The following is a 26437-nucleotide window of genomic DNA, read 5'->3' as shown; positions in this document are numbered from 1 at the left end:
CAATTCTTTGTTCTTTCTTATATATTGTTAGGTTTAGCTCAAGATAAAATAGATCTCAATGTGTTTGTGTTTTTAAATGTTGTTGAATTGTTGAATAAACTTCCTATCTTTTTAGGTTTTGCTGATAATCCGTTTATGTATGATATTGTTATTTTCCTCGTACTATTCCTTGTGTATGCTTTAGGATATCCTTCTAAGTGGATCTGTTCTACTCGGTCTTCTTCTTCTGGTTCCTATCCGTTTCGGATGTTGGAAATCATATTGGCAATCATGACCTTGCTCGCTGCGGCTCGAAACAGCTCCGTTGAGCTTTTCTTAAACCATGTTCTTAAATTCCGCAGCCATGATATTCTCCTTCTACCGGGTCCTCGCTTACTTTTGACTTTACCTTGCAGTATAGACTGCAGCAGGGAGTAACGGTGCTGATTTCTCATAACGTGTCCCAGATATTGCAATTTTATGCGTTTGATCGTAAACAGAATCTCTGGTTCCTTCTTCATTTTTTCTAGAACTTCCTTGTTCGTGATCCTTGCTGTCCATGATATTCTCAGCATTCTTCTATAAAGCCACATCTCAAATGCTTCAAGTTTTTTAAAAGTGGTGTCTGTAAGCGTCCATGCCTCCGCCCCGTAAAACAACACAGAGAAAACATAGCATCTCAAATGTCTCATTTTTGTATCTAGGGTTATGTTGTGACTTTTGAAGATGGCGCTCATTTTGTTAAAGACCGTTCTTGCCTTTCCTATGCGGCACTTTATTTCCTGTACATTGCTCCACTGTTCGTTTATAATAGTTCCTAGGTAGCAATACTGTTTTACTCGCTCTATCTGCGTCCTATTAATGTATAGATGAGCCCCATTTATATTCTCCTTGCTGATAATCATTTGTTTCGTTTTGTGGGTACTAATGTTTAGTCCGTACTGTTGACTGTACTCGTTTATTCTGTCCATTAGCCTCTGAAGTCCCTCTAAACTATCTGCTATCACCATGGTGTCGTTGGCATATCTAACATTGTTTACTCTTTCACCATTTAGAAGGATGCCTTCGTCTATTCCGTAAAGAGCCTCGTTAAAAATTGTCTCTGGGTACATATTAAATATCAACGGCGATAGGATACTACTCGGTCAATTGTTGAAAGTTCCTTATTTAATATATATGCTCCAATGTATATTAAATAATTGTGGAGACAGTAGACATCCTTGTCGGTCACCTTGTTCTAGATAGAATTCGTTTGAAACTGAGTCAAGCACTTTAATTGTTCCACTGTGTGTTCAGTTATAAGCGAAATTTAGTATTGTGGTACGCCTACTTCTTTTAGTATCTGCTATAAGTGTTACTTGTCAAGACAGGGACAAGTTATTTAATGAAAATGTCTAAATACTGTAGGCTGGCTTTTCACAAAACAACATAGTCCTTACAATTCATCACGGCACGCCTACAATTCCGCATAACTGTAAGGCAACATTCAGTCCAAATACATTGATTACTGAGATAAACCAAAAGGTCAGAAAAATGTCTATGATATCGAATAATATATCGAATGTTTTTCTTGCTCGATAACGTATTTATAAATAAGTTCACTTATTTTCGTTATCCAGAATTAACGACTGTCAACACTTACATCACTTACTTTATTTAAAAAAAAAAAGAAAACATTTATCTTACCTTACGATAAATATTGATGATTTCGGCATTTAGATTAATGTCGCTAAATAGGAGTCTGGGTAAAGTAATAATATGTCGATTCACAGAAATTAAATCAATATCATGGTAAATATCCTACGCATAAACCGCGGAAACCCCAATGTTTTGGTTGCTAATGGTATTCAGTTCTGAACAAATTGTTAAAGTTAGTAGACCAGTTCAATATTGAATATGAGTAAAGAGCTGTATTGAATTTCTTTGTTAGATAACAAATAGCATGGTATGAATCATGGAAACATGGAATAACCGTTTCAAAAAAGAGAATCATTCACATTTTATAATGTATTACATTTATTTAGTAAAAATTAAGCAAGTGGTTCGTTAAAGATATAAGATTTTTATTCTCTATTAGACAAAAAATCAAAGTAAGGTAAATGTACCTATTATTGGCACCTTTAGCACGTTAAGCACAATGGAGCTTCATTTTAATTTTTTTAGTAACCAAATTACCTAAACAACGTGTATTTAGATTATGGTTTGGGCTAATAAAATCTATCACAATTACACATAAAATATTTATTTTATCCTAAAATAAACTTATAATATTTAAAATATTATTAGTCACAAGTCCTCATTATCGGCATTCTAAATTAAATGCATGCTCTAATTTTCGGTAAATCAAAGATTCTCTTTTCGGCATGAGTTAGATACCCAAGATTTGAATAATTATATAGGGTACCTAAATATTTAGTTAGATAGGTACTATTGAAGTAAATAAATTATTGTAGGTATGTAAATACACTAAATTGAAAATTCAAATAAAATAACGTATTTTTCAAAAGATAAATATAAAATCTTTAATGTATCTATGAAAACTGAATTAATAAACACACATTATTTTAGTAGTCATTGACACAAGGGGCAGTTCAGTTCTTCTCTATCTTCTTCAGTTAGACCAAGACAAGCCTCGTGGTAGTATTTCAAGCAAGAACCACAAAGGCGCATGCCCAGCTAATCGTCAGTGTCAGACAATGAACAATACCAAGATTCCTGTAAAGGTTTAGATGCTGAAGGTTTGCTAATTAACATACTTTTATTTTCTTGCATTTATTGTATGGACAATAGATCCTTCGTAACATTCTTCAATTTAGTCTTTGTCCTGCGATTAGAAATTCTTTTATTCAAAGTTTGTGAAAGAGCAACTTTTTTTTTATTTTTCGTTTTCCAATTCTTTCTTTAGGATGCGCTTTTCTTTCCGCTGCATTTTTACCTGCTCTTCTTGTTTTTTTTTTTCTTCTTTTTTTTGTAATATTGTTGCCACTGAGATGAAGTTGCTACGGCAGGTATCTTATCCTTTATCACTTTACGCTTAGCAATATTTTCCTTAGGTGTAGGCCAAAATAAAATTTTTTTGAACGGAGTTGGAATAGATTTATCCATAAAATTCTTGTCTAAATTCGAACTTGTCTCAGCTCAGTATTAGAATCTGAATGATTCATGGATGGCGGTGTAACTTGGGAAGTTTCCATTTGTTGAAGGTTTTGTTTCAAAGGTGGAGAAAGCTGCTGTGACGAGGATTTACCGGAGGAGAATGGATTATGAAATTCCATTTGTTGAAGATTTTGTTCCAAATGTAGAGAAAGCTGCTGTGACGAGGATTGACCGGAGGAGAATGGATTATGAAATTCCATTTGTCGAAGGTTTTGTTCCAAAGGTGGCGAAAGCTGCTGTGACGGGGATTGACCGGAGGAGAATGGATTAGAAATTATGATAGGAATGTCTTCAGCGACGCCTACCGAGAGAAATAAATTTGAACAGTCAATCAGTTCTGTAACATCAATCTCATCGTCATTTGCTTTCTTAGCAAATGTGTTGTTCTCATTTTTTAAGTTATCATTGAATTCGTTATTTACAGTTGTTTCTTGGTTGCCCATTTCATTATGAATTTTCACTTCTGTAAATCAGTCATTCTAGAGTCTGTAAAATAATGTGTTGCGTTTGGACACAGAGTTATTAGAATAATATTATTATTACTACAAAATTCACTTAGGGCCACCGTTAAGTGTGATCTGTGTCCGTTCGAAAACAGTATAACCGGAAACTGCACTTTTTGAGCACCTAACCAAGGGTGGAATATATTAGCGATGTACTCAAAAAAGTTTTCGTCAGTCATTCACCCATTTTCAGACTTTCCTATCCCTCAGTGAGCCGGTATTTTCTCGATAAGTGATTTGGGAATTCTTGTATATTTAAAAACGATCATGGGCGGTAAAATTTGACCGGACACTACAGGTAGCCAAAGTTGTCAGACATTCCTTCCCGTCGTTACTAACAAACGAATAAACTGTTCTATCCCCCTTTCTAACCAACACTTTGTCTCCCTTAGGAGTCAAGAAAAAAGCCGATTCATCACAATTAAATACACGACTAGGATCAAAAGTTATGTTGCGATTGTTTGTATTTTCTAAAAAGGTCCCTACTTCAATAAACCATTGACGAATTCGATTTTCTGTTATAGTGTTTCTAGCACAAGTTAGGTTTTGGGAAATTCTTGTAGACAGTTCGGGATGCCGTTTTAAAAATAGTTCGTACCATTTACGTCCAGGCCTAACATCCACGAAATTATTAGGCATGTAAGTTCTTTAAGCAATAGCTGAACACTATCCAACAACTGCGTTTTTGTTGCAGGAAATCCACAGGCTGCAATCCGAAATAGCCATGCTACCAGTAGGTTTTCTTCTTCTTCTGTTAGTGTGGTCGCTGGTCCAGATTTCTTCCCTAAAGAAGTTCTATTCTTTACTTTATCCTGTAGAGTCGATCTGGGTACCTTATACAACTTGCTAGCTGTTTTAAATGACATTCCTAACTGAACAGCTACAAAAGCTTTGTTTATATCTTCCGCAGAATATTGAATTCGCTTTCGCTTTTCCATTGCTAATTTCTGAATTGTAGTCTTAAACAAAGAATTTCCAATTATCGGCACGTCTAGGCATGTATTATCAGCAGTGTTATACTCGGTCAAATTATGGCTATTTCTACTAGAGATACGAGATGCCGAAAATTGGTACAAGGAAACATCGTTTTTTATTGCATATAATGACCAACAATTTGTCCTAGTAAGTTAAAAGATTACGCTAAAATCAGCTTATATACAGTCTAATGCATATAACCAATTATCGGCACTCCAGCCAATGATTGGATCATGTGCTAATATTTACGTACCTATTATCGGCACTCTCAAAATACTGCAAAAAGCTATAGAAAAACAATTTTTGGCCAACAAATAATCAAAATAAACTATTTCTCAACATAAAAAACATAATAAAACGGTTATTCGATATTTTAATCAGGAATTATAGCATCCTGTAGCTTACCTGTTTCTTAACACATACTACAAGAAACACTTCCCACAAGAGTTTGGCGCCAACTGACTAATATATTTTTAAATGTTGTGATTGCAGTTTTCGTCTGACAATTGGCATATTGTTCATAGGTGTAGATAAAGGTCCTTACAAATTAGTGAAATACTTTCGTCCAACAACCACGCGCAAGAATTCTTATTTTTGTCGATTATATAGAATTACTGCCGATAATTGGAGCAACTTCGAAAATAGGAGCGTTTACCTTAAATTTGTTCGTTAGAATTGAAAGGGCGGAAGTCACGTTCACTTTGTTTTGCAATAGATCAAAATTAGTGCTCTTAGTTTTACACCATAATTTAAAATGCCTTTAAAATCATCAAATGATGTTGCAGTTTTATGTTTTTAAAGAAAGTGGTAAAGCATGATTTGTATTTTATTTTACACTAATAAAATCGGCGTTAAGTTGTTTTGTATTGAAATAATAAATAATTTAGGACTACAAACTTTTTTGTTCTGTGGTACTATATTCATAAAAACAGGACAACTGCCCTTTTGGTATAAGTTTATTAGGAAAAGAACCTTATAATCAGAACTTAACATTATAAAAATAATATAAAACTTAAATTAAAAAGCAGTTAATCATCTTCGGAACGTGAAGAATTGTCTTCGTTAACGACAACTTTATTTTTTGTTGTTTTTAAAGATTTATAGAAGAAATGGTAAATAGAAGGTATCCATTCTAGCAATTCCATTAGGTGGTTATATTTTGAACTATCAATTGGAATTGATTTTTCATTATTTATTTGATCCAATATCTGTGGTAGAAGACAATCGAGAGAACTTATCATTTCCCTTTTAAAGTTTACAGTTTAAAAATTTTCCTGGGAAAATGTTGTCTTATAAAACATAATGTCAGTGTGGTTTCTTTTGAATTTCAAGTGCACAATTTTAGAGGATAGAAAGAGTTCATTTTCTGTGTTCCGTTTCCTATTAATAAACGGGCTTGTCGATTCCTTGCCCATTTTTTCAAAGTTCAAAAAGTCTCTTGTTTTCATCTCATAAATAATAAGCGGTTTTAATAAACTGCAAATCCTTACAAACTGGGCCCATTCATGAGGTACAGGAATACTCATAGTAGACAGTGTTTTCTTCTTCCTCTCAATTAGTTTATGTATTGTGTCTGCTTCGTTGTGTGTATGCCCCTTGAGTAAATATTTATGATGAATTCTAACTACTGAGGTGTTATGGACAGTTCACATACACATACAAAATAAAAAGAATTTTGGTTTTGGCCAGAGCAGTTGTCTGACCAAAATGTTACCTCTTCTGTTGTAGAATGTAAATTTTTTAACCACAATATTACAGCGGAAGATATCTCGTTACCACCCCATTTCGCAATAGACTCGTCCTACATGAAGCATGAACCTTCGGCAGTACTATCATTATAGAGGGTAAAATTAAATGTCCATAAATTCTTCTTTTAATAATGACTTCTTTTAAATTCTGCTTGCATCTTATCTTATCCTGCCTTTTTAACTTGTATCTGTTTTCTGCGTCATTCAAATGATCTGCCTTGTTCTTTAAAATATCTTCAAGTCCATTAGGATCTGCCTCTTCTCGCTTATTTTGAAAACTGTCACATGTATCATATGTATCAGTGTTAGGGGGCTTGAAAATGAAGGTTGAACTCGGTAGAAAAAATTTCCCGGTACATACTTTTCTTTACGACAAGTTCTTTTGCATAAATCTTATCATTGATCCATTCTAAATATAATTTGTATATTATTGTTACGTTTAGTTCTGGATTTAAATATTCTCTTCCAGACCTAATGCGACAATAATAACTTTCAATTTTTGAAAAACAATTTATGTGTTTTCTTCATTAATTTTCTTCTTTATTGAATTTCTGACTATTTTCTCAGAGATGACCAATGTAGTTAAAAAAAATGAATTCATATACTCTCATGGATTGTCCCACATCTGCATAAAAATTACCTCCTCTAATGATTCTCTTGTTAAATCACTTATTGAAAAATTTTCTGAATGTAATACATGCTCGTATCTACAATAAATGCGAGGAATACCTGGATAACACACAGTTTGGTTTCCGTTACGGGTTAGAGCGAGAGAGGCACTGTTTGGAATGAACGTACTTGCTCAAAGATGGCGAGATATATCTGTAGACATATACCATTGATTTATTGACTTCCAAAAGGCATTTGATCGTGTTAAGCACTCTATATTGATCGAAGCTCTAAAAGACATTGGTTTGGATGGCAGATATGTATGAATAATTGCAAATATATATTGGAATCAAACAACATCAGTTTTAGTAGATGGTGTGGAATCACAGGCTATTAATATTAAAATAGGAGTACGGCAGGGATGCCTCTTGTCACCCCTGCTTTTCAACTTTTACTCCGAAAGAATTTTCAGAAAAGCACTTTAAATTTAAAAATACCACAAGGTCACCTTTGAATAACTGTACACTAATGAAAGATGTTTGAAAAACAGAACAGCCATATTTCAAGAAAAACAACGTACATACAACGTGCATTCTCCGAAGTCCTAAAACAGATATCAATTTTGCGAACTTATTACCCTTAATTGACCTATCGGCATCCAGTGGCGGTGCCTAAAAGTGTTTCTGCATTATGGGAGTTTATTTACAATAAAATAAATTGCATGAACTTAAAATTATTGAAAAATTCTTATAAAGTTCTAGATGGCCTCTTTTTAATGACGAGCAGTGTATATATATATATATATATATATATATATATATATATATATATATAGTTTAAAAATGTTTGTAACTTTTTTGTACTATAAAATTTAATTGCACCAACATCGAATTAAGTCAAAAACACAATGGATTTAACATATATTTTGAATCTTTTTATATTTGTATATTTAGGTATTTGTTAAATTTTTATACGCGTAAAATAATTCAATAACTAAACAATATTATAATAAAAATTCATTTGGACAACTATAGCGAACCGATGATTCTGATAAAACCACAACGGTGCCACCATGCCGGTGTGAAAGTGGGAGTACCAGCGAGTAGCGAGTAGTAGTACGAAACTTGACAAAGTCAATTGACTTATTTATCAGTTAGTGCTTACCCACAATATTAACGAGTAAGGATTTAACCGGTCTCTCACATTTTCAAAATGTTGACAATAGACGACGATTTTCATCAATTAAAACTTCCTCCAAAAATTGGCGACGACTTCAATAGTGTCGAATTTAACATTACGAATATTTTCCTACAATCATCAGAAACTGAAGGGGGGAAACTAAATGTTCCTGATCCTGAATATGAACAGTTTTTGGCTGATGTTTGGGTCGGAATCGTATTGACACTTATGGTGCTTAGTTGTGTATGTTTTATGTGTTCTTGTTTGATTTATCACAAGTTTCAGCAGTGGAAAACGCGAGGTAAGTTTTAAAAAGATCTAATTACCGTATACGATGTTTATAACAAACCATTTTTAATTTACATTGACTCCTAATGCATTGTTTTGATGATCTATATGGTATTTACCATTTCTATTAATTTGATGGGACAATACTATATTTTTCTGGCCACAGATTTCCTTGTATTTTCTTACCCATGATATATCAGACCTTTTTGTTGAATATGTTAAAACGTATCTTATATTTTCCATTGTTTTATTTTAAATAAAATAATAATTGTTAATGATTCGTTTAGTAATTTATGCTTAGCGCATTCGGTTTTTCTATACCTATATTTTACGGGAATTTGTTAAAACTCTTAAAATTGCCGGTTAGTGTTATCATAGTGTTCCAACGTTTAAATTTACAATTTTGGATTAATGAAAGGTTAACATTTCTGAAAGGTTACTGTACCAGATTTTTTAATCCATTAATTTGTTATCTTTCTTAACAATAAACAAATTTTATTACAATTATAGAAAGATGACATGCAGGAATATACCGAGAAGCTTCCTTTATTAGTATAATTTAACAAACGAGTTAATATTGTATTGGCTTGAGTTTAACTATTTCTATTTAAATCTGTTTATTAAGTTTGTTAGCTTTAGAAAAGTTTTTAATCGCACAATTCATCGTTTATTTGAAACCGATTGCATCGCATGAAACAGAGCACTAGTTTGATTTTTGTATTTTTTGCCCTTATTTGTGAATTCTTGTAGAGAAATGTAGAGATAAGTTTATATTATTTGAAACATACAATGGAGCATTAGTTATAATACGGACATATTTGTTCTGGAATCTTCGTAGGATTTTTAAGTTTAAGCTAGGAGATCCCTACAATTGTATGCCATATGTGCTTATTGGCTTGACTAATAATTATGCTCTCGTTGGTTCCTTGGTCATTGACATGGGACCAAAGGTTTACAATAGTACCTACAGAGTTTACAATAGTAAAGAAGTGTAGTCTTTAAAACGTCTGTTAGGCTCTTAAGTCGTCTTGAACAGTTCAGATGTTCTTTGAAACTGTCATTTATATTGTGGGCAGTGCGAGTAGCTTGGTAGTGTTGACATTCTGTGAGGATGTGCTTGACGGTGCTAGGACTATCATTACAGTGAAAGAATGACTGTTGGTCTGTATATACATAAGATGACCCTGTATCAAACGTGTGTGTCCTATCCTCAATTTTCGTGTTGCTATCTTCTCTTTCCTGTTCAGGGATGCTAGGGATAAATAGCTGTTAACATTAGGTTGTATTTCTCTGAGCTTTGTATCGTTGGTGATCCAAAGTTCCTGCCACCTGCCTTGGATATTCCTTTTGAATTTTGATTTTATATCTTCCTGCAGCTGTATGTTGTAGATGGGTAAGTTGGATGTAGATGCCTCTTTGTCAGCCATCTCATTTTCTTGGATGCCGATATTTCCTTGGGCACCCATATTACTGTTATTGAAGTCCCTCGAGAAGTGTGGAGATGAATCGATTCTAGTATTTTTAAGGAATCGGTGCACAGAGCTACACTTTAATGATTGTCAAAAGGAAACTCGAGTGCGTTTGAAATACTGAAGAGTTCTGCTAAAAACATGCTACATTCGCTGGATAGTGTCCTAATACTGTACCAACTGTAGTAACAGAACAGCTAACTCTATCTGCGTTTCGGAATGCATTGGTATAGAGCACCTTATCGTAGTGGGATGTACCTATTAATCCTTGAAAGGTGGCCGAAAAATGACATTATTTGTTTGTTGCTTATTAAATTTACAGAGTGAAGTGTTTATAAAAGTAGGTATTACAGACCATGGCGGTTTGAGATATTTTTATGTCTTGGCACTAGGATTGTAGGAACTGTGGGAATCTCGATGAAAATAGTTAAAAAGCTAACCATAAACGCATTGAAACGTCGAGCTCGTGTGAAAATAAATCTGTAACTGACGCCGAAGGTCACGCAGTGTTGTTAATTCAATTTAATTTTCTGCGTTTGCACTAAGAATACCACTAAAGCAAAAGTACGTTTAAATCGGTCCGCATTTGAGCTAATTTTGTAACTTTTAAGGGGACATATTTATCCCAACGGGGCCGATTATTCAGAACTTTATCTGCGAAGAGGAGATATTTTATAGAACTGGAGTTCTGCATTCTGCAGAGTGAAAAGAGGGGCAGAGTGTGGAACAGATCACAAACTTGTGGTGGCATGGATGGAATTCCCCTATATCTGGACAAAACAAAAACATACATCGACTGTTACAACGGGAACGACAATAAACGAAAAGAGGCTCAAATTACATCTATTGCAGGAAGAATCAATAAAAGATTTATACAAAAGAAGACTAGACCAAAAACTAGAAGAATTCAGATATGACACGTTAGATGAAATGCATGAACACATAAAAACCTGCCTGATTTCAGCGGCCTTAGAAGCTCTTGGAGAAGACGACCAAAGGAACACCCATCAGAATATCAAATTAAGGGAAGACACATTGAAATGCATAAAAGAAAAGAAAAAACTACACATAAAATACCTAAACACCAAAAAACAGGAAGACTTAGACCTATATAGAGCGAAAAACAGAGAGGTAAAGAAAAGAGTAACAAATGAAAAGAACGAACGATGGGAACAAGCATGCACAGAGATAGAACGACATATCGGAGGAACGAGAAATTCAGAATCATGGCGAATATTAAAAGCACTTCAACGAAATAAGACAGAGAAAACCCAGATCGGCAAAATTAGTGAAAACGAGTGGCAAGAATACTACGTAGAACTACTTACAGAAAACCGTCCCCAATTTCAGGAAGAGAATATAGAACATGCAGGAAATGGGGCATACGACCAGATAGAAATAAGCCTGGCAGAAGTTAAGAGAGCAATCAAGACATTGAAGAACAAAAAAGCCAAAGGACCCGGAGGAATACCAAACGAACTAATTAAAAACGGAACGGAAAAGTTATTCCGCATGCTACATAGAATGTTCGAAAGAGGACTAAATGGAGAAGAAATACCTGCGGAATGGACACAAGCATACATCACATCCATACATAAGAAAGGAAACAGGAAAAAATGTGAAAACTATAGAGGAATTAGTATAATATCGTCGGTAGGTAGACTTAACGGGAAAATTATTAAAGAAAAACTAGAAACTGAAATAATAGGAAAAATTGGAGAAGACCAAGCAGGGTTCACAGTAGGAAAATCATGCCTAGATCATACGTACACATTAGAACAACTGATAGAGAAGAAAATGGCAAAAGGTAGACCGGTCCATCTGGCCTTTGTTGATCTAAAGAAAGCATATGACTCAATACCTAGAGTCAAATTATGGGAAGCAATGAATGATCTCGGAATCCGACAAACACTAATAAAAGCAGTTAAAGCACTATACAAAGAAAACAAAGTAGCTATTAAATGTGGAAATAAAGCCTACAATCCATTTAAGACGACAAAAGGACTTCTACAAGGCTGTGCTACGTCCCCTACTCTGTTTAAAATATTCTTGGAAAAGACACTCAAACCATGGAGGAGAAAGTGCGAAGGAATGGGCATACCAGTAAGAGACGAATACCTATACACCTTAAGTTTTGCCGACGATCAAGTAGTCATCGCACAAGATGAAGAAGATCTCAGCTTTATGCTCAGAAAACTAGAAGAAGAATATAAAAACAACGGAATGGAAATAAACTTAGAGAAAACCGAATACCTAACAACAGAAAACAAGGATATGAGAAACCTAGAGATAGACGAGGGAAGACAAATAAATGGAACAGATAAATTCAAGTATTTAGGAACCATAATATCGAAACAGGGAACAACAGAAGAAGATATAAACAACAGACTGAGACAAACAAGAAACTGTATAAGACAACTAAACTCAGTGTTGTGGGATAAGAACATTACGATAAAGACAAAAAAGAGAATATATAACACCCTGACAAGAAGTATCCTGACATATGGGTCCGAAAACTGGACAATAAACAAGAGAAATAGAGGTAGAATAAGAGCAGTAGAAATGGAGTTCCTGAGGAGAAGCTGTAGACTTACAAAAAGAGACAGAATTGAAAACGCAGAGATTAAGCGGAGAATGGGAGTGCAATCAGACATAATGGACTATATAGAGGAGAAGAGACTATCCTGGTACGGCCACGTCAGAAGAGCGGACTGAGGACGCTGGATAAACAAAATCACAGAATGGAGCCCGATTGGAAGAAGAAAGAGAGGAAGACCCCGAAGGTCATTCAGAGATGAAATCGACGAGGCTATGGAGAAAAGAACCCTGCGAGATGGAGACTGGAATGACAGGGAAAATTGGAGAAAACGGTTGAGTGAAGGAAGACAGTGAAAACTGTGGAAATCCTTAGTAGTAGTAGAGTTCTGCATTCAGAATTATTAAAAAATGTCGTTGTCTTGGCTCTACAAACCTTTGTCAGGTGGGTACATTTTTTTCCCATATATTTCATGATATTTTTATTGTTTTAAACTTTGTTCATATTCCTTGGCAATTAAGTGTGTATTTTTTTACAAAGCAATTTACAGGCATTATTACTATTAACATTATTATAATATATATTACTTGCAATTGTTTTTTATTAGTTCTTCTGACTTTAATGTGTCGCTATAAATGTGTCTAGGAATAGATCACGAAATCCGCTTTCCATGCTTTTCTATTTTTAATTTATACATGGCAAGTATAATTAAAATATTTGTTCCATTTTTTACAAGTGCCTTGTATTGTATTTAAATGAACTTTTTAAATACATAAACTAAACTTTATTATGAAATTAACCTATTTTATTATCACTAATATTATATTTTATGTTAATTAAGTACTACATTTTGGTGGCATTTAGGCTAATTAGGGTTTACTAACTATTATTTTTTTATGTATTCATAATAATCGTACTAGTTCAAGACCTATATTAAAAAAAAACTAAGTAAATTAAATAGTTTGACATATATTTAGATTTCCGTCATTTTCCAGTAATATTACTTGGGAATGTTCATTCCTGAATATTAGTCTCTTATGTTCTGTAAGTTGTTAATCATTTTCCTAATCTGGCACCATTTTTCTTCTTCTTCCTCTTTAAAAGCAATTCTGCTTGCTCATTAGCGGATTAGTACCTCTATGGTCGTTCAATACTTCTTTTGTTGATTGGTGACTTATCTCTTGCTATTTTGACACGGGTCTCCTCCATTCTGCTTATGTGGTTGTTCCATTCTTTTTTTCTATTTCGTGTCCATTTATTTATACACTGTACGATACATTTTCTTCTAATGTCTTCACTTCTCTTTCGATCTCTCAGCGTATTTTCTGTAATTCTTCTCAATACTCTCATCTCTGCAGTTTCCAGTAGCCTTTGCGTTGTGGCTATGTTTGATCTTGTTTCTGAGTCATGTCATGTCATTATTGGCCTTATACTGGCTTTATAAATTCTTGACTTCATCTCAGTGTTAATGTGTCTGTTTGTGCCTGTCTGTTAAGTGCCCTAAGGAACTCTAGATGTCGTTATTTGGAAGCTAATAATAGCATTTTAAAGTCGAAGTTGAAGATTTTAAAGTAATGTTGATTGTATATTTGAGGAGTAAAAGAATAAAATCATAATTTTTATCATAAATATTTGCGTTAGATGTTAAAACCTGTAAAAGATTCAAAGGAAGTCAATTTGAATTTGAATACATTTTTAAGGCCTTTTTTATACCTGAAGATATACTTAAAAGTGGGAGTGTCATCAGGATAAAAACATCGCCCTTACATTTAAAAAAAAAATGTGAGGGCACATGCATAAAATATAAAACTGGTTTTATAAGTGACACATTAATGTGAACATAGCATCACCATTCCCTTTGGTCGGTTTCTACATTACGTTTCGCCATAAATTTCTTCCTTGGATCATACAGAAATTTATAGTAAACAAAGACCTGCGATAGATATATACCTTTTTTAAGCTTTTCACGATCTTTTCTCACAAATTGTCTACCAAACTCACTCGACAGATTTCAACTGTCACACTAGGTGAAGGGTTTTAGAAAAGGCTATGGAACAAACGATCACCTACTGGTAATAAAAAATCTTATAGAAAAATGCACTGAATATAATAAACCACTAGCTTTAATATTTGTCGACTATGAAAAGGCATTCGACACCGTAAATCAACAAAAAATGTTGAAAGCCTTGACAGAATGCCGAATTGACTATCGGTATATAAATATAATTAAACACATATACCAAAACGCAACAGCCAGTGTTAGAGTGGGTGATCGTCAAACCCAGAAATTCCCGATACAACGTAGAGTACGCCAGGGGGACACCATATCGCCGAAACTGTTCACTACGCTTTTGGAATATATATGTAAAAGGGCAAAACTGACCGACACGGGCATAAACATAAACGGAGAAAAGCTTAGCCATCTAAAGTTTGCAGATGATATTGTACTAATAGCTGATAAGATAGATGAGGCCAAAGAACTTTTAAATCAGCTCTACCTTTCCTAGCTAGAAGGGGGATTGAAAATAAATATATCTAAAACCCAGATGATGACAAATCTTGTAGTCAGCGAAGATATATGCGTAGGAACAAGATCCATAGATCAGGTAATGGCCTATAAATACCTAGGTCATGAGATTCGAATAAGAAAAGATAACCAAACCGTTGAGCTTCTCCGTCGTATAAGACTGACTTGGGCAGCCTTCGGCAAGCTGAACCATATTTTCAAATCGTCTGATATACCAATATGCCTTAAAAGAAAAAACGTTTAATCAGTGTGTTTTGCCAGTGTTAACTTACGGTGCGGAAACATTGACCATGACAAGGAGAACAGTTCAAAAGATCCGTGTGTGTCAAAGGGCGATGGAGCGTACTTTTTTGGGCGTTTCACTACGAGACAAGATCCCAAATCGCCAGCTACGACAGAGAACAGGAGTGGCTGATGCAGTAGAAAGAGTAGCAACACAGAAATGGAACTGGGCAGGTCACGTGGCTCGAATGACAGATAATAGATGGACAAAGCGGATACTGGAATGGAGACCAAGAGTTGATGCCTACCGAAGCAGAGGTCGTCCACCAACACATTGGACTGACGATCTAAAACGTTGTCATAGGAATTGGATGCAAGAGGCACAAGATCGAAATAGATGGAAAATTATGAGGGAGATCTATGTCCAGCAGTGGATAAGCGAGGATTGAATGATGATGATGATGACTAGGTAAAGCCAAATACCTAATAATCTAATTCGACAAACGTTACACATGAAGAAGACACATATTGTCTAAGCGAAACTATCTGGGCTATAAACTCAGACAGATTTTTTGGCTAATTAGTCGCAAATCCAAGTTAAACCTGAAAAATAAACTGTTAGTTTACAAAGTGATATTCAAACTCATATGGAGTTATACAATTCATTTGTGGAGAACACAATCCATATCTAATATAGAGTTATTGAACGCTTTCAAACTAAGGTATTGCGATTGATAACCAAAGCTCCATTATGACCAAACTTCATCTTTGCACAAGACCTTTACTGTAGGGATTCTACAGTATTCACTGCCTTCCCTCGCTCAACTGTTTCCATCTCTCTCTGTTGTTCCATTCTCGTTTATTTCGTTCCTCCAGGATTTTCGGGGTCGTCCTCTTTTCCTCCTTCCTATGGGGCTCCATTCGGTTATTCTCTTTATCCATCTGCTTTCGCTAGTTCTTCTTACATTTATTTAAACTCCATTAAATCACAAATCAAAGACTATTATGGAAAATATACCAAACATTTATAGACTCGTTAAAAGTAAATAAAGAAAATATACCAAACTTGATCGCAGAGTTATTACATCCACGCCCAATGTAATGCGCAGACTCAAACGGTACATACCGTAAATGACTACCGAGAAACTAGATTTTAATTTGTTGTATCATTTCCGAATTTTAAATTCGTGATTTAGAAAAGAAACTAACACTGGGCATTTTCGTGCAGTTTCAAATTGTCATCAAACTACTTGCTTATTTTTAAACATATTTTAAAATATTTCAAATAAAGAGGTATTAAAAAATACTGCTTGACGTATTAAAAATTTTTCTTATAAGAAACATAATTGATAATTTAGTTAATTATATAAGGACCTGCCATTACTGTTACCTCCATGTCATTTTAGTTACCTCATTATTACTGTGTGTTAAATACTACTGATTTCTTCCGTGATTTATATATTCTTAATATTATGTTTTATCGGATTAAGCCACAAATGATTATAATGATAATTACTTATTTAATTAATGTTTACCGTTTCGATTTTCACTCTGGAAATTGTTTTTAAAAAAGATTATTTTAAAAATTCTGCAAAAATATATACTTAACCAACAAAGTTGTTTAACAGTTGACTTATTTGGCCTTGATCTGATAGGTAATAGCCAGCTTTTAGTTAAAAAAATATCTGAGGGTGGTGTTTGTACCCTCGGGATATCCAATTCTAACTGTTTTGTGTGTTTTTGGTATTATTTATTTGTGTAATGTGTGTTTATGTAGATTATATGTTTGTGTATTGTATGTTGCATATGTATTGTGTATAATTGTATGTGATAATGCCTCCAAGCTTCTATTAATCTGCTGCTGTTGGTATATTCTTGTTGTTGACTTCTTCTTTTAGTATTAACAACCAAAGCCTGCTGGAGTTAAAATTTTTTCCTTATTAAGTAGGATAAAAGATGTTTTTTGACTTTGTGTTTTCGTTGTGTTCGTTATCCTAGGCATGTTTGCATATCTGAGATTCGTCTTGTTCTCTCTTCAAAAAGGGAGTCAAATCGGACCCGAAAAATTACAGAGGAATTAATTTATTAAATACAACACTAAAATTAACAACCAAAATTATAACAAATAAACTGAATGGAATTATAACACTAGCAGAAGAATAACAAGGAATGATCATGCACCGACGCTATATTTATAATAAGGCAAGTGCAAGAGAAATCATTAGATTACAACAAACCGGCATATCTGTGTTTCGTGGACATTAAGAAGGTATTTGACCGGGCCAAATTAAAGGACGTTATCCACTTATTGTACACAAAAAAGATACTTTTAGGAATAATCAAAACGATCGAAAATATCTACAGAAACAACACAATAAAAGTAAAAGTAGAAGAAGAACTAACTGACCCTATTAAAACTGGCAATGGGATAAGACAGGGAGATTCTTTGAGTCCCCTATTGTTCAACCTGATTATGGATGAAATAATAAAAAAAAGTAAGAACTAACAAAGGATACCAAATGGGAGAAAAACAACTTAAAATAATCTGCTATGCAGACGACGTAATACTACTCTTTCAAAGTGAAGAATAAATTTTTTAATATGTTAATTTCCCCAAAAAAGACAAAATGCATGGTTACAACAGAAAATTTACTAAGATGTAAATTGAAGCTGAAAGGTCAGATAATAGAACAAGTGATTGAGTTTAAATATCTAGACATCACCTTATCAACCTATAGAAAGCTCGAAACTGCAGTGGACGATCAAGTGAATAGAGCAAACAGACCTACAGGCTGCCTGAATGAAACAATATGAAGCAATAAAAATATCGGGAAAGATATGAAATGCAGAATTTTCAAAACAGTCATCAGGCCAATAATCACATACGCAGCAGAAACACGACCTGGCACAGAAAGGACAGAAAAGATGTTAGAAACACCAGAGATGAAAACATTTTAAAAAAAATCGGTTGCCTGTAAAGTCGGTTTTACGGGCGAAGATTTTACGTAACAACGTCTTTTTCTGGGTAGAATATTTATTGATATGAATATTATTAAATTGCACAATAGGGACAAGGAATTGAATGAAAATAAGAATTGCATTACCGATTTATTAGGTATTTTATATATTATTTATATTTTATATATTATATTTTTATATATTATTTTATATATTATTTATTTTATATTATATTATTGATCTTATTATTTTCTACAAAATTTATTTGAAAATTTTTTCGATATATCAATTAGTTGCGGAGATATCGATCATTGAAGTTATTGTTTGCTACCAGTATTTTATATATTTATTTTTTTCAGTTATAAAAAATTACTATTTCCAATTGTGTCTACCAAGTATGGTCACATGTATTTGCCTACATATTAAATAATAATAAGTACAGATAATGTTATGTGACGTTCACTTCTGATTATATATATTTTAATATTTTTAATTTTAAAGAATCAATTTGAAAATCAAAACACTTATTCAGATCGAAGGTTCAAATTTTTGCTAAATAAATTTGAAATTAATTAAAATTTGTAAATGTAAATGGTAAAGTTGAAAATTAAAACATTTACTAAAATTGGAATTTGAAATTCTTGCTAAACACAGTTAAATTCTAACTCCGCGCTTGGTGATTGGTCGGTTTAGTTCGTTTGTTTGGTCGCCCTGTTTTGACAGGTTAGAAGTTATAATTTGTTATTTTATTAGCGATTCAACGCGCCTAATTCTCTAGTGCCGCGCGCAGCGGACCGATCATGTTTGAGTGGGAGAGAGACGCAAGGCATTCGCCGGTCCGGCGGGTCTCTCTCTCGTTGGGCGACTCACTGTAACAGACGTGAGCGGGCGTTACACTTTTTCTTAAATGACTCCGAGCCACAACCTAATTTAAGACGTTGTCACGTCAAAATTGATGGTAAGACACTATGGGACAGAGCTAGAAGTACAGATATACGACGTAGTTGCAAGGTGGAGAACATCAAGAACTGGATAAGAAATAGAAGAGTAGAATGGAACGATCATATAAGCCGAATGACAACAAATAGAGTAGTGAATACGGCAAGAGACGGTTCCCTAATAGGAAGACATCAGTATGAAGACCATGAAAACGATGGAACGACAGCTTATTGGAGGCACATTGAAAAACAGACATATTCATGTCTACATAAAAAGAAGAAGAAAAAGAGAGAAAGGCTTGTAGAAGCCTCTCTTTTCGTTTAATTTTAATACTTTGACCTCTGTTTGATCTTTGTTTAATTTTAATTCTTTGACCTCGGACAACATAACGTGCTTTTCATAATGCAGATTCTGTTTGTGACGAATATCCCGACTTTCAAAGAAAATAATACTTCATCGAAAAAAGATAATGATAAAAACTATAGTATTTCCAGAAATATTTCATCACTCTTCTAATAAATTTACATTTCACAATGTATAATTTGAGTAGGTACATAATGTTTAACTGATTTATAACTCTTTATTAAAGTTTTCATGATTCACACCTAAGTCTACTCAAACGGAAATTCCTAAAATGTTTTGTTTAAAGTGTGGATGACCTTTAATTGCAGAGAATTTCAGTGCCAATTTAAACTCTTCTTTATAAAAATATAACGGAAATTATTAATTTAATATTGTCATGCACCTGCCCATTACAAATACAGAGTGATGCGTTAGCTTTTTAATTATAATTATACCACCGATGCATTTTTAACACTATTGTGGTTAGCAGCTTTAATTAACCGTTAAAATGACTTTCAACCCGCATGTGCGGAAAATTTATTGTAAAGGTTTCTTTGCAGCTGAAAAGTATGTTTCAAATGCATCAGTTTAAAAATGCAATCGAAATTATATTCTTATATTATATCAAATCTGTTGTTGATTGAATTGATTAACTTATTTTTACTTATCATGCCTATGGAAACTTGATACTTACTGGGGACGGGGAGAAAAATTATTTTAGGAAAGGTTTAAAAAAGTCGTACAAATTATTGTATTTAAGATATTCCCTAAAAGTCATTTCGAGTAGGGCCCTAAACAATACATTACGTTAAAGGACACAGAGCTATTAGAATTACCAGGTAGAAAACATTCACTTATAAATATTCTCTTAGAAAGGCGTGGATTTTCACGGCGGGCGAATTTTGACACCAAATTGTCTTTGTACCTGGGGTAATCGAAGGGTCAAATTTTATTATAGGAAATTTCGACACCGCGGCGTAAAGCAGGTAGGTAGGTAATTAGCGGCGATGGACATTTGCACCCAAGCAGGACAAGCGGGTTTTCCCAATATTTATTGTCACCGCGGGGGGCGTGGCACTTGTGTACTTGTGACTAAATTATTTCAGTTGTAATTTATTTCTTGTTTGACGTTGACTTGTGCACGTATACGGATATTTAAAAAATGAGTTTGATAAAAATTTCCCGTGGTCGAGATTTATTAGTGGTGGAGCATCATTCGTTCTCGAAACAGAAAGTGTTAAAAAGCGGCGAGATATTTTGGCGCTGCATCCAAAGAAACACTAAGTGTTCCGCAAAAGTGTTTACAATAGGCTGTGAGGACCTTACCATCACAAGAAGTGATTTGGTACATAATCATGAAGCCGATCCAAAAAAGCTTGAAGTAAAGATGGTAACCAATGCATGTAAAAGAAAAGCCCAAGAGGACATATCGGAAAAGCCTGCCAAAATTACAAGAACTGCTGTTGCTGAGTGTGATGCCGATTTGCTGACGGTTCCTGACATAGCTAGCATAAGAAAGAACATTTACAACTGTCGTCGTAAACTGTTACCAGGTCCGTTACCAAGAAGCATATCAGAAGTCCATAACGCGGTTAGTAATTATTCTCCTAAAACCTGTCGCAATGAAAGTTTTTTTGTTTTTAAATCATCCTGAATTAAATGTAATTGTATTTTCATGCGAGACAAATATTCGTTTGTTGTGTAAATTAAAACTTTGTATATGGATGGTACATTTTCATACAGTACCAAATATTTTCTACAATTATTTACTATACATGGCTTGGAAAATGGACATTATGTTCCTTTAGCATACTGTTTGTTAAAGGACAAATTGTCAATGATATACAAAAATTTATTTTCTTTATTAAGTTCTAAGATTTTTGAAACATTTCAATTATCATTAGAGCCAACTGAAATATTTGTGGACTTTGAAAAAGCAATTCACTGTGCTTTATTGTATATGTGGCCAATGCAAAAATTAGTGGATGCCGTTTTCACTTACACCAAAACTGGTTTAAAAAAATTCAATCTTTGAGTTTGGTACAAGAATATAAGGATACAAATTCAGAAATTGGAAAATGGTTAAGGCATACGTTTGGTTTAATTTATTTAAATCCAGCAGAAGTTGAAGAATGCTTTCTTTATGATTTAATGTCATATAAACCTATAAACGCAACACTTGATATATATGCAGATTATTTACTGGAAAATTACATTTTCGATAGCGCTCTATTTCCACCACACATATGGTCTAATCAGAATCCGTCTATTGCGAGGACCACAAATGCCTGTGAATCCTTTCATTCGAGATTTAATTCTTCTTTTTATTCAACACATCCTTCTATTTTTATTTTTATTGAAAAGTTAAAAGAATTTCAAGTAGACACTTATGTCAAAATAAATAGTTTACATATACCAGCAAAAATCAAAGATACTACTGTTAAGGCTAAATTGGCATTTTTGGAGAAAATGATGGATAAACTACGATCCCAACAAATACGTAGGTTAGATTTTATAAAAGCTGTATCTTATCATTCCTATAATAGCAAATAAATCATTGTATACAAGTATATTAACGGTAAAATGTACAAAAATTAGGTACTAGTTGTATTATATTTAGATATTATTACAGTTATAAAGAAATAAAATGCACATTACTTTTATTAAAATAAATAAATTAATTAATTATGGTATTTTATTTATGTCGCAGCTATATTTATTTGGTGTCGAATATACCTGTAAGATAAAAACGGTAATTGAGGCTGGTGTCGAAAATTGCCATTAAATTTTAGTCGCTACCTGCTTAGTGCCAAAGTTCCTACGCCCGATTTTCAATGTCAAAAGAAAAGTCGGCATTATTTGTATAAAATATAGCTAAATCATATCCTAGTAAAATGTCAGCAGCCCATGGTATCAGCAAACACTGGTGAAACTTTATTGTTGCCAATAACTGAAGCATTTCTTCCTCATAGAACTTTGTGTCTTGATGTATAGGAACCACACTTTTTAAAGTCAGACTTAATTTTGAATCTTCTGCTGCGGAGAGTAATATCTTCAATATCGCAGTATTTGCTGGTTTTGCTAGACGCGTATCTATTTCTCTTCTTGCAGTGTTTTTTTTTTCATGTGGAAAAACTGGTTAATTGGCACCATACTTTTATAAACATTTTTTTTCCCTATTGCTTGATATCTGAGGTGCTTAATTTTTCCATCATATATGCTTGTAAGTAATAAAAAGGAATTATAAACATGAAGTTATAGCAAAATGGTTCTTTTACTTTTATCAAGTCTCTATGTAATCACTTACCGAAAAATATAGAATAATGTGCCAATTATATGTTTGCATTTGCCTGAATTTCCTGCCTTACATGTACAATTACAAACAACATTTTTAATATATCAATTACTTCAATTTTCACTTGTATTTGGTGGGGTACTCCTCTCACGCGGAGTGATCATTGTGCCTTCAAACGATTGAAGGCACAATGCTTGTATCACCGCGGTTTTCCCACTACATGATAATATTTCAGAAGTAATAATATAGTTGGTATCTAAATTTGCTTGCCTTTCAACTAGGGTCTTTTAAAATTCCTAATCAAATTTACAATGTCAACAAACGATATCCATATTTCGTACGCCATCTTTCAACATAAGTGCTGCCACCTATAGTCGTTTGAGTACGCGAATAACAACATTGTATCATCGGTTTAAATTTTTATAATAATTCTGGTTTTAAAATAATTTCATATAAATACAATGATTATTTTTAAACATATTTACTTTATAGAATAATTAAATTTACTATTAAATGATATTTATTTGTTAAGTTTCGGGAAAATTCAATGATAGTATATCGAATAGATAAATTAAATTACTTTCATTCTGAATGTTCCGGGTAGTAGTAAAGTCTATACCGTTTGTGCAAAAAAAGGCGTGACGGTAGAATATTTCGCGAAATATATATCGGAACGGAAAACATAAAAAACATGTTTAATATTTTTTAAAAATCTATCGAATGACCAAACACAACCTCTTGTCCCACCCGCTGTTGGTATGGCGGGGGACAACTTCAAAATCTCAAGTAGAAGCCTCTATTTTTTATTGTAGATTTGGATTACTTATGAAAAAATAGGAAACTTTTATTCGAAACATTTTTGTCATTTGGACATTTGAAAAAACCATTATCCTGATATCCTGGGAAAATTATGGAAACGGTGTATTATCTCACATAGTCAGAAATATACTCTTAACAAAAAACCAAAAAACACGTTTTTATTATTTTTCAAAAATCTATCGAATGACGTCAAACACAAACCCCACAACGGAGGCAACTTTGGAATCTTAAATAGAAAATTCCATTTTTTATCATGTTTATAATTATTATTTTGTCCGCTTAAATGTGCTAAATTGATTTAATATATATATATATATATATATATATATATATATATATATATATATATATATATATATATTATTACAATTGATGTACTGCAGAAAAGGATTCAAACCCAGAATAATAGCCTGTAAAGATAGGGACGGTTCTATAATTAGTAACAAAGAACAGATACTAAACAGATGGGCGGACCATTTTGAAGAACTGCTTAGCGACAACCACGAAGATGGCGAGATTGAGGATCCCATGTTTCAAATGAATGAAGATGATCGGCAACAACCCCCCACCGAAGAAGAAATTAGAGAAGCCATCGCAACACTGAAAAATAATAAAGCTCCCGGTTCGGATAATCTCCCTGCCGAACTTTTCAAAAATGGCGGCGACCCCCTCATGAAATACATGCATAAACTGATAACTGCAATCTGGCAACAGAAAGAAACACCCACAGATTGGAAGTTAGGTGTACTGTGTCCTATACACAAAAAGGGAGACATGATGGTGTGTGATAATTATAGAGGCATCACTCTACTCAATATGGCATATAAAGTGTTGTCCAACGTATTGTACAAAAGACTTCTCCCCTACGCCGAACAAATAGTGGGAGGATATCAGTGCGGTTTCCGTCCTAATAAATCAACAACGGACCAGATATTTACCGTGAGGCAGATCCTTGAAAAAACCCTAGAGTTCGGCGTCGACACCCACCACATATTTGTTGACTTCAAAGCCGCATACGACTCCGTTAATAGAAATAAACTTCTACTTGCTATGGTAGAATTTCGCATTCCATTTGATCTTGTCCGGTTAACGGAACTTACACTCACTGGTGCAGAGAGCATGGTAAAAATCCAAAACGATCTCTCAAGACCCTTCCATTGCAAAAATGGACTAAGACAGTGTGATAGACTATCGTGTCTCTTATTTAACCTGGCATTAGAAAAAATAATTCGAGAGTCGCAGATTACTACGAATGGTACTATCTTTAACAAATCAGTACAAATTGTCGGATACGCAGATGACATAGACATCATAGGTAAGTCCACAGAATCTCTGACTGAAGCATTTCGGTCGTTAAGAGCATCTGCACACAGAATGGGACTAAATATAAATGTTCAAAAGACCAAATATATGTGTTGCACTAGGTCAAGCAACCCGACACCTACACGAATAATAATTGGTGACCTAGAACTGGAAGGTGTTGACACCTTCATATACTTAGGGTCGCTGCTAACCAAAGATAACAACGTCAGTGAAGAAATAAAAAGAAGAATAGTGCTCGCCAATAAGTGTTACTATGGCTTAAGAAGACAGATGGCCTCAAAAATGCCTAGAAAAATTAAACTGACTGTATACAAAACACTAATAAGACCAGTGCTAACATATGGTTCAGAAACTTGGACACTAACACAGAATGACCAAGAATTGCTCAAACGTTTTGAGCGAAAAATACTAAGACGAATATATGTAGGCATAAAAGAACAAGGTTTGTGGCGCAGGTGTTACAATTTTGAGTTGTATAGAAGATTTGGAGAACCTGGCGTTGTAAAATTCATTAAGGTAGCACGCCTCAGATGGATAGGTCATGTAATCAGACGAGAGGAAGATGCCATAGTCAGAAAAGTTTTTGACCGAAGAGGGCCGATCGGACAACGAAGAAGAGGAAGACCGAGACTTAGGTACCAAGACAACCTAGAAAATGATTTGAAGTCTATCGGAATTAGAGCATGGAGAAGAGTTGCCAGAGACAGGGGCGAATGGAAGATTGTTCTGAAGAAGGCTTTGGCTCATAAAGAGCTGTAACGCCACTGATGATAATGACAATTGATGTATGATAGGTAATGCTGTCATAATCCGCAGTTCACCGAACTCTCAAAAATGAAAATTGCTATCACTTTAAAGTCAATATCATAGAAGCACTGTGGGTAGATGATACCGATAGAAAGTTGGAGTTTTATGACATAATTGCAAATTAGTTCGTAAGAGATTCCAACGGAAGAAACTGTATTTTGTTTTTCATATATAAAATACATGCTATTGGAGTCCGGAAAATCCACCTTGGGTTCAAAAAGATCATACACAAGTGCAACAAAGAGTTAGTTTTTGGGATGGGATTATTGTAGTAAATAATATAACGAGCCCGGAAGACGATCCGGATGAATATTTCCAAACCGTTGGATAGGTAGAAGCAGGTTCATTTAATAGTCACCTCGTTCTCCGAATTTAACTCTCTCAGACTTTTCGAGTAAATTGTAATAATAAATAATAGTAAATTGTATTAAGACGCACAAGAAAATAGCTTTAGAACAATACTTAGGCTTTTGGTTGTAATAATATTTAAAAAGGCTGGACAATCTCTATGTAAATAGGCTTAATAATATCGAAGAGCAGATTTCATGAATTAAAAAAGACATTTTAAACATAACTTTTAGTACCATTCAGAATGTCACTAATGGATTTGAACATCGAATTGTTCACTGATAGTTAATGGTGATATTTGAGTTAATAATATGTTTTTCCTATATTCATTGTCTTTAACTTTTTGCCACACATACACACACACACACACATGAGTTCATCCCAACCCCTATGGAACATGAGTGTACCACTGCTA

The 26437-nt window shown here is 33.9% G+C and overlaps 1 protein-coding gene across 1 annotated transcript in view; it reads left to right on the top strand.

Moving 5' to 3' along the window:
• Positions 1-8069: 8069 nt before the first annotated feature.
• Positions 8070-26437, top strand: part of LOC140441902 (protein commissureless 2 homolog) — a 97585-nt gene continuing 79217 nt past the window's right edge. Inside the window, exon 1 of the mRNA XM_072532883.1 lies at positions 8070-8450. Coding sequence (XP_072388984.1) covers positions 8183-8450 — 268 coding nt within the window. The 5' untranslated portion in view covers positions 8070-8182. The remainder of the gene's footprint in view (positions 8451-26437) is intronic.

This window comes from Diabrotica undecimpunctata, chromosome 5, assembly GCF_040954645.1.
Source record: "Diabrotica undecimpunctata isolate CICGRU chromosome 5, icDiaUnde3, whole genome shotgun sequence".
In the NCBI taxonomy this organism is placed as follows: domain Eukaryota; kingdom Metazoa; phylum Arthropoda; class Insecta; order Coleoptera; family Chrysomelidae; genus Diabrotica; species Diabrotica undecimpunctata.
This window is presented reverse-complemented; position numbering and strand designations above follow the sequence as displayed.